The sequence below is a fragment of the Macadamia integrifolia genome, chromosome 9 (genome assembly GCF_013358625.1).
Source record: "Macadamia integrifolia cultivar HAES 741 chromosome 9, SCU_Mint_v3, whole genome shotgun sequence".
NCBI lineage: Eukaryota > Viridiplantae > Streptophyta > Magnoliopsida > Proteales > Proteaceae > Macadamia > Macadamia integrifolia.
This window is the reverse complement of record NC_056565.1, coordinates 16,316,801-16,327,324: the sequence shown is the minus strand read 5'-3', so window position 1 is coordinate 16,327,324 and position 10,524 is coordinate 16,316,801. Positions and strand designations below refer to the sequence as shown.

The 10,524-nt window shown below is 39.1% G+C and overlaps 1 protein-coding gene and 1 non-coding gene across 2 annotated transcripts in view; one reads left to right on the top strand and one right to left on the bottom strand.

Annotated features, from left to right (window-relative positions):
- Positions 1–364: 364 nt before the first annotated feature.
- Positions 365–10,524, bottom strand: part of LOC122089561 (prostatic spermine-binding protein-like) — a 37,335-nt gene continuing 27,175 nt past the window's right edge. Inside the window, exon 5 of the mRNA XM_042659294.1 lies at positions 365–471. Within this exon, the coding sequence (XP_042515228.1) occupies positions 365–471 (107 nt within the window). The remainder of the gene's footprint in view (positions 472–10,524) is intronic.
- On the top strand, positions 9,350–9,456 carry LOC122090253. Its single transcript, XR_006143493.1, has one exon. It is a non-coding gene; the product is annotated as a small nucleolar RNA R71 (small nucleolar RNA).

Sequence of the window (10,524 nt, the reverse complement as noted above, 5' to 3'; positions counted from 1 at the left end):
ACTCATTGGGGTGCAGTCCTTCTTGAAGAACAGTCTCCTACTACTACAAGAACTATTTATGGTTACAAAAGTGGATCTTTCAAGCCTTCTGAAGCTCATTATCATTCAACTTTTAAAGAAATACTAGCAGTCAAGCGTGGCATTGCAAAATTCCAATTTCATCTCATCGGCCATCAGTTCCTTGTTGAACTCGATATGTCCAGTTTCCCACGCATGCTTGAATTTTGACAGAAGATCCTCCCTCAGGCATAACTTCTCCGATGGGCTCAATGGTTTTCTCAATGGTCTTTTGATGTTAACCACATTAAAGGAAAATATAATGTTTTGGCAGACTTCCTCTCCCGACCTACCTCAACCTTTGCCATTATCCCATTACTTTTTCCCATAACTCCTGGTGCCTTAACCTCCCAGCAACCACCTTCTGGCCACAACCTTTGTTGCTCCCTACCTCCAACCCTTCCACTTGAAATCCTTCAAGATCTCACCTTAAGAACAATCCTTTATTATAGCAAATCTACAACTCTCCAACTCCTCGAAGTATCCCTTCGACGTGGACTCCCTATCTCAGGTCTCTGCTTTCATCCTGAATGTCCTTTCCTAACCATGTTTACCTTTACCTCTCCTGTTGAAATCTCAGACCTTTCCCTTATCTATAAGTGCTTCTTATAGCACCTCTGTTCCACTCACACCATCGCTCTTAGCTTCCCCCTTGTTACCCTTCATTGGTACTTTGTCCGATGGATTGCTCCTATGCATCACTGACCTAACAATCCTATCCTACAATTTTTTCAACTGTTTTTTCCCCCAGATCATTAGCTTGATCTGTTATCTGGGTATCTCCCCTCTTCTGAAGAACTCTACCCGGATATTTCTCAAATCATAATTCTCTTCCATCGACCCCCTATTATCCACCAGACCTTTGACCAACACCAACAACCCTGCCATCACATTCACTATGCGTCTGATTTCCATATCTATGGACTCAAACCATATGATCTTTACCATACCCGTTTCAGCCATTGTGAAGAATGGAGATCATTTCTAGCTACTATGTGTCGAGCCAATGACACCTTGCCACAACAAGTTCTGGCTCCACTTCTCACTCAATTTGATAAGGCTTGGGATCTTCACCAAACTGGCCTTCTCTTTGATCCTCGAATAGAGTGCCTCCTCAATGCGCACAATGACTGACTCATTGCTCATGCTACTTTTTATCTAACCAGTAGTACTGACAGTTCTGACGATTAGTGGGTGCATTATGAATATACTGTGTGTCTTAGTCATCTACTTTATCTACAGTGTATGGGTGTACTATGTACTGTGTATAAGTGATCTTACTGTGTACTATGTGTATGAGTACTGTGTATGAGTGTTTGAGATTTAAAATGTAACCGCAAGCGTACGGATCAGTATAGCTACGGGTCGAACACAGGGAGAACAACCACTTTATTTTTTATTTCTTTTAATAATGCGAAAGTGAACCGATTAATGGTTGTGATCTAATTCTAATTACCGTCCTAAACATAAGTATCTAAAATAACGTCCTAACCATTCGTCATCTAAGAATTTAAAGACGCAAGCCACGCAATTAAAATTAAATAAATAAATAATTGAAAATAAACAACCCACGCAATTAAAAAAAAATAATAATAAAGGAAAAAAAAAAGCTGAAATAAAAATAAAGTAAAAGAAAGGGGATAAAGCTAGAGAGAGACTCACAAGTAGGTTTCTCTTCTTAGCCCGAGGGATGCATCATAATATGAGCTTCCCTACTTGACCAGAGAGTCACTCTTACAAGGGTTTCTCTACTTGGCTTTAGGAAAAGGGAGACAATTAAAATAAAAGCAATAAATTGATGGTTTTATGGCTAGGAGGGGCAAAGCCAACACATACACTAGCCATGAACCTTGGGGGAAAGGGATAGCAATAATGTAATGACTGAAAATAAAAATCCTAAATTAAGAAAGAAATGGTAGTCAGAAGAGGGAATGAGAGGGGGGAGAGAAGACTACTGAAAGAACCTACTTACTTGAATCAATGCTTGAACTTGAAAAAAAATTGCTCCACGGCTCGTGATCTTGTCACCTAGATCTAAGCCTAGAACTATAACTTAAAAAATTACAACTCAATTGCATAAATCATAAACATAAAAGGGCTGAATAAAAATAAAAGAGTGCTTGCATTAATTGACATAAAAAAAACTATTACAAAAGTGATTAAAGCAAAAATAGAGAAGAACTAGAACTAAAGAGAGAGCAAGAGAGAGAGAGAGCAACTAAAAAAAACTAGAAGAAGAATGAATTGTGTCTCCTCCTCTTACATGAGTTGTATTTATAGGGAATGGAGAGGTAGGGTAACAATTTTCTCTTTCCTAAAAGAGAGAAACCCACAATTGATTGTGAGATCTTTTGAGTCCAAAAGTGCTAAGATGGAGGAGAGAGAAGAGAGAAATAAATTTTGAGAAATTTCCTAAAATTTTTTGCTTATTTTCTTTCCTTTTTTTTTTCTAATTTATTTTTCTTCTTTTTTTCTCTCTCCTAGGGACGATTTTTTTTTCTTCCTTTGTGTGATTTGGACAATCTTTGGTGATGATGTGGAGGTTTGGTGATGATGTGGAGGAGAGAGAAGATTTGGACAATCTTTGGTTCTCCCTTTTTTTTCTTTCCTTTTTTTTTTCTTCTCTTCTTGCTTCCACGATTTTGCTTGCTTCTAATTTGATGTGGAAATCCCCTCCATGCCCTTAGTGCTTTAAGTGAGTGAAAAGCAGGAAATCTTCAACAAAATCCTCTAAAAAAAACAACCATGAGATTCGAACTTGAGACCTCTTGGTGAGCAAGGGAATTTTGTACACCATAGCTCACCAACTAAGCTAGGTAGCTGTTGTTACCAAAAACAAATCTTTAATCACTTAAGGATGTGGTCCATCGATCCTTGTTGGCATTTGGAGTATTCCTTGTACCTCTGGGACAATTGCAAACGGGCTGGTTCTGCATCTCGGTTCAGTTCTGATCCATTATTCTTTTTCTGACCCGAAAAAGAATAATCATTTGTACGGGTGACCAAACGAATGTGTACTTTTAATTGAACACATCCATCTTGCTCAGAATTTCATCCTCTTCGCAACCATGAAAAGAAATAGGACCTCTTTACGTGTAAAATTGAAGATATAGCGCCCGATAGTCCTTAAGGCTTTGTAAATATAAAACCTGCAAAAAGAGAGTAAAACCCAAGGTAACTCCATTCTAAATATGTAAAATGCATATTTTACTACCCTAGATTTCACACATAAATGTGCTCATCAGAATTCCCCCACACTTAGACTTTGCTAGTCCTCGAGCAAAACAAAAAGAAAAGAATAAAAACAAAAAAAACTAACTCACTTTCGTAGGAATCACGGTTGCACTTAGCATGTGCAACAAGCCTTTAAACCCCTAGGTCACCCCTAATGGACGAGTTGTGTCTCGTGGGTGTTTGCAGTGAATATACACCCAAAATTCAGAATAAACAAATCCCAACTTTGGCTAAAGGTAAGGCCCATACCGATCCGGAGCAAAGATAATTTCTCTTACAAGGGACCCCCACACTTGAACTTTTATTACCCTTTATCAATTCCAGGCACTAGCATATTTCTTAATTTGGAACTCACCTCGTCTCTTCCAAAACATCCTTATCTTAAGGCAAAACCACTTGTGAAGAAATAGGGAACCAATGACTAAGGCGTTGGAGTGTTTTTGACCAAACATGTTACCAAGCAATAATGACATTTGCACATTTTTTTTCTCTTTTTTTTTTTCTACTAATAAACTCTATTCTACTCCACTACTTTTGGCCTGAATGACATGGTGGAGCAAACACCAGACACCCAAGTTACTATGTAGCTTCACTTTTTGCATATGTCCACAAAGGCAGTGATGCTAGAGTTACTTCAGAAGTTTCCTCCCAAGGAATTTCGATCAAGACACCACGCTTCCTGAGGCGCAATGCCCTGTCTAGTTCCAAGGGAATCAACTCTTATTCTTCTTTATACCACATTTCACATTTCATTTAAAATTGTGCATTTGTCAACCCATGCCAAATTAAAAAGAAGGTCTCAACTCCAAATCAAAAGTACAAGGAACCCACAGACTTACATATGGTCCATCACCATAAAACAGGGGTCTCTTATTTTTCAAAAGAAAGTCCCATCTCAAGACACATGCTTGTTTCTTTCTTCTCAACAGGGTTTTTATACGTTCAAAATGGGTACCTTAATCAAAAATTTTATTTTCATACATCAAGCAACCGAATGGTATGATCATTAGCCAAAAGCCAAAGTAGGACTTCATCCTTAGCAAGCTCAAAAAATAAAAAGAAAAACAAACAAAACAAAGTGAAAAAAAAATAAAAAATAAAAACTGGTTTCCCTCCCCCACACTTAAGTCATGCAATGTCCTCAATGCATGGAAAAAATTAAAAGCAAAGACAATGCAAGGGGGTCATACCTGATTAAAAATTAGTCATCAGTGTAAAGAGGTTCATGGAGATCCATGACCTCTTCACTACTAGTAGTGGGAAACTCGAGGAACGGTTTCAAACGCTGACCATTAACCTTCGAAATTACCCCTGTTCCTGGATTCAAAATCTCCACAGCCCCATGGGGATATACATTATGAACAATAAATGGGCCATCCCATCAGGATCTAAGCTTACCAGGGAAAAGATGCAATCGAGAGTTGTACAATAAAACCTTATCACCAATTGCAAAAGATTTGCGCAGAATGTGTTTATCATGGAAAGCTTTGGTCTTTTCCTTGTAAATTCTAGAACTTTCATAGGCATCATTCCTAAGTTCCTCCAACTCAGATAGTTGGAGCCTACGATGAATTCCCGCATCAGACAAATCAAAGTTAAGCTTCTTAATGGCCCAAAAGGCCTTATGCTCCAACTCAACTGGTAAGTGACAAGCTTTTCCATACACCAAACGGTAGGGAGACTGGCCAAGGTCAGTCTTGAATGCAGTCCGATGGGCCCACAAGGCATCAATGAGCCTAAGGGACCAATCCTTACGGTTGGGATTAACAGTTTTCTCCAAGATTTGTTTGATCTGCCTATTAGACACCTCCACTTGGCCACTAGTTTGGGGGTGATAAGGGGTAGATAACTTATGAGTGATCCCATACTTTTTCATTAGGGTCTCAAAAGGCCGATTACAAAAATGAGTACCCCTATCACTAATTATTGCACGTGGTGCACCAAAGCGGGAAAAAATGTTCTCTTTGAGAAACTGGACCACCACTTTGTGATCATTAGATTTACAAGGTATGGCCTCTATCCATTTAGAAACATAATCAACGGCCAAAAGTATGTACAAATTCCCAAAGGAATTAGGGAATGGTCCCATAAAATCGATGCCCCATACATCAAAGATCTCAACTACCAAAATAGGGTTGAGGGGCATCATGTTCCTTTTATTGATACGGCCAAAAGACTGGCAGGCAGGGCAAGCCTTGCAAAAATCAAAAGCATCTCTAAAAAGAGTGGGCCAATAAAATCCGCATTGGAGAACCTTTGCGGCAGTCTTCTTAGGTCCAAAGTGTCCACCACATGCATGATCATGACAAAAAGAGAGAATGGAATGTTGCTCATGATCAGGAACACATCGTCGGATAATCTGATCCGGACATATCTTAAACAAATAAGGATCATCCTAGAAAAAGTGCTTAACTTGGGAATGAAACCTATACTTATCTTGAGTGGACCAGTGATCCGGAGTCACACCTGAAACTAAGAAGTTGACAATGTCAGCAAACCATGGTTCACTGGACATTGCAAATAATTGTTCATCTGGAAAGTTCTCGTTGACTGGAGAATCAACAGTCAAGGAATTGGGAAGCCGGGATAAATGGTCTGCAACTAGGTTTTCAACTCCTTTCTTATCCCTAATTTCTAAATCAAACTCTTGCAAAAGTAAAACCCACCTAATGAGACGGGCTTTGGCATCCTTCTTCTGAACTAGGTATCTGAGGGCAGAATGATCAGTATACACCACCACATGTGAACCAACTAAGTAAGACCGAAACTTTTCTAATGCAAACACAACAGCTAAAAATTCTTTTTCAGTGGTTGTATAATTGAGTTGTGCATCATTTAAGGTCCTACTAGCATAGTAAATGACAGTGGGCAACTTATTAATCCTTTGACCTAAAACTGCTCCTATGGCAAAATCCGAAGCATCACACATCAGTTCAAAAGGTTCAGTCCAAACAGGTGGTTGAACAATGGGTGCATTGGTCAACTCCTTCTTAAGTTGCTTGAAGGATTCTAGGCACTCTTTGGAAAACTCAAAAGTCTGATCTTTGACAAGTAATGAGGTGAGAGGTCGGGCTAACTGACTAAAGTTCTTAATAAACCTTCTGTAGAAGCCTGCATGCCCTAGAAAAGACCGAACATCCTTAACAGATTGAGGAGGTGGTAAATTATCAATTAAATCCACTTTGGCTCTATCTACCTTAATTCCCTCCTTGGATATTACATGGCCTAAAACAATACCAGATTTAACCATAAAATGACATTTCTCCCAATTCAAAACCAAATTCTTAGATATGCACCTTTTCAAAACTAGGGAAAGATGATGAAGACATTCAGAATAGGAATTCCCATGAATTGAAAAGTCATCCATAAATACTTCTAAGAATTTTTCGACCATGTCAGAAAAAATGCTCATCATGCATCGTTGGAACGTAGCAGGGGCATTGCAAAGCCCAAAGGGCATACGCCTGTAAGCAAATGTTCCATATGGGCATGTAAAAGTGGTCTTATGTTGGTCCTCTAAAGCAATTGGGATTTGGTTATAGCCGGAATATCCATCAAGAAAGCAATAGTATTCATGTCCAGCTAACCTCTCTAACATCTGGTCAATGAATGGCAATGGGAAGTGGTCCTTCCAGGTTGCCGCATTTAATTTCCTGTAGTCAATGCACACACGCCATCCTGTTTGGACACGGGTAGGGATCAACTCATTATTGGCATTAGGAACTACAGTCACACTAGACTTCTTAGGCACTACATGAACTGGGCTTACCCATTGGCTGCCAGAAATAGGATAAATTATTCCATGATCCAAGCACTTTAGGATCTCTTTCTTAATAGCTTCCATCATCACTGGGTTAGCTCTTCTTTGGGGTTCCGTGGATGGTTTGGAATCCTCCATAAGATGTATATGATGTTGCACAATGGAAGGGCTTATACCCTTGATATCAGCCATGGTCCAACCTAGGGCTTCCTTATTATCTTTTAACACTTTAAGTAACTCCTCTTCCTGGTTAAAAGTCAAATTTGAAGAAATTATTACAGGAAGAGTCTGGTCAGGCCCTAGGAAAGCATATCTCAAATTAGATGCCAACTCCTTAAGATCTAGCTTAGGGGGCTCAACTATGGAAGGTTTGGGAATGGAATTGGAAAGGGGTCCTAAGGGCTCCACAAGTGTGTGAAGACTCAAGACTTCAGAAAAGAAATTTTCACTCTTATCATCCAACTCATCCATATACTGTTGGAATTCTGAATCAAAATCAATATCAAAGTTGGTAACTAAATCATAGGAAAAATCCAGAAAATCCTCAAGCATATTGATCTCTTCTTCCATATGTGGTTGCTTGCCAATCCTAAACAAGTTAAACTCAACAGTTTGGTTACCAAAAGATAATCTTAGGAAATCATTCCGGCAATTGATTAATGCATTACTGCTAGCCAAGAATGGTCTTCCTAGAATTATTGGGATCTCATCCTTGGTTGAGAAGGGCTTAGTATCTAACACAATGAAATCAATAGGGAAAATAAATTCCCCCACCTTTAGTAAGACATCCTCAACCATCCCTTTAGGAATCTTAACAGATCTATCTGCCAACTGAAGAGTAGTTCCAGTGGCTTTTAATTCTCCCAATCCTAGTTGCTTGTACACATGGTAAGGTAAAAGATTCACACTTGCGCCAAGGTCAAGTAAAGCATGCTCAATATAGGTGTTACCTATGACACAAGATATGGTAGGGCTCCCTGGATCCTTATACTTGGCTGCTATAGGCTGAGTAATTATGGAACTAATGTTACCTGCCAAGAACGCCTTTTTGGGCACACTAGTGATACGTTTGTGAGTACACAAACCTTTCAGTACCTTTGCATAGGTGGGGATCTGGGATATGGCATCCAAAAGAGGGATGTTTATTTCTACCTTTTTGAAGACTTCTAAAATTTTGTCCATGGAAGCAGTCTTCTTTTTGTTTACCAAGCGATTAGGAAATGGGACAGGATGAACATAAGGACTGTTAGGGATTTGCCCCTGTTCAGAAGAATCATTTTTGGTTTCCTCAACCAAATCATCTTTAGTTTCAGAAAAATCTTTAGGTTCATCAGACGAACCTGGAACAAGAGACACACTTGTGTCCTCAATTCAAGAAGAGTTAACAGGAGTAATAGATGGGGAAGATTTAGGAAAGCTCTGTAGGTACTCTCTACCACTCCTAAGGGCATAAACAACATTACATTGGTTAGAGGGCCCTTATTGAGTCTGACCTTGTACTATATTCAGTGGTGCATTAGTTGGTCCTTGTAAACTAACAGGTTGATGATGCCTAGGGTTAGGCTCTGGTTGACTGGGTAAAGTTCCCTTCTTCCTCTCATGCATAATTGAGACAACTTGGGTAAGTTCTCTCGTAAGATTTTGATGGCTTGTCATGAGGAGGGCCATATTTTTTTCCAAGTCATTTATTCTACTTGCCTCTCCAGTGTTGGTAAACCCAGGGGGTTGCTGATAAGATGATAGAAGAGGGGCCCTAGGAAAACTCGCCTGAGGTCCTACATTTGACCTAGGAAAAGTATTTTGAGAAAAAGATTGTTGTGCAAAGGGAGGCCTTTGGGGTCCAGGTTGACCTTGATTATAGAAATTGGAAGGTCCTGCTTGGTTGCCCTGATTCCAAGAAAAATTTGGGTGATTTCTCCATCCTGGATTGTATGTGTTACTATATGGATTATTCTGGTATAAGGCATTAACACTATCATTAGAAGTGCCCCCAGAGGTGTTAGGGCATTCTTCTATGACTCTCTAGGAACAATAGCCTCAATCCTCTTGATTAGGATATCCAAATGGGCTTCCTTGGCTACTATCCCATCCACAAAATATCCTTTTCCTCTTATAGTTCTTTCACTCTCTTGGGTTGATTCCCATTCACGGGTTTTGTCAGCTAAGTCAAGTAAGAATTCCCATGCCTTTTCTTCATCTGTAAAGGATGTGAATCCCTCAGGGCACATAGATTCTATCATTTGTTTAGTTGGGTAATCAATACCCTCATAAATTATTTGACATAAATGCCATAGGTCTAGGCCATGGTGGGGGCATTCTTGGAGTAGATCCTTGAATCTCTCCATAAGTTTGGAAAATGACTCACTAGGCTTTTGCCTAAACTGAAGGATATCACTTCTAAGCTTATTGGTCTTGTGAGTTGGGGAAAACTTCTTAAGGAAGACAACTGTGAACTGTTCCCATGAGGTTATGGAATTTGTGGGTAATCCATACAACCACTTCTTAGCTTGGTCTTTCAATGCAAAAGTGATAAACCTAAGCTTAACAGCATCATCAGAAAACTGTTGGATCTTAATTAGAACACATACCTTTTTAAATTCCCTTAGAAATAGGTATGCATCCTCAGAGGTCAACCCATGGAAGTGGGACAACATAGTGATGTATTGAGATTTGAGTTCAAAATTATTGCCCTGGGCTTGTGGTAGAACTATACAGGAAGGTTGGGCTGTTCTAGCAGGGTAGAACCTATCTTTCAGAGATTTAGGTGAAGGGTTTTGCTGTTGGTCTCCCATATTGAAGGGTTTTAGAGAGAGCAAACGTATAGGGTCACTACTTGTTGGATCTCTTCTTTCTAACCGATTCTTAGTATTACGTACCCACTTAACACTCATGCAACAGAAAAACTTTCCACAACTAAAGTAAGACAAGCACAAAAGAATGGATAGCAAAACTTTTTGATGATTTTTTTGATTTTTTTGATTTTTTTATTTATTTATTTTTTATTTTTTTTTTTTTGCTTTTTGGGAGTTTACCGACAAGGATCCGGGGTTGCTCAGGTCAATTCCTGAGGTACTGCTACAGGGCGAAACCTGTCTTTATCATACTGTGAGGCATGGTGACCTCCACTGATACAACTATTATTGCAAGTTGTTATTCTCAGGAATTCAATAAAAAAAAAAGAAAAAATATAAAGCAAAGCAAATAAAGCACTCCGATTTACCAAAAGAAAGTGAAAAATAACATGGAACTGTCTCCCCGACAACGGCGCCAAAAACTTGTTGAGATTTAAAATGTAACCGCAAGCGTACGGATCAGTGTAGCTACGGGTCGAACACAGGGAGAGCAGTCACTTTATTTTTTATTTCTTTTAATAATGCGAAAGTGAACTGATTAATGATTGTGATCTAATTCTAATTACCGTCCTAAACATATGTATCTAAAATAACGTCCTAACCATTCGTCATCTAAGAATT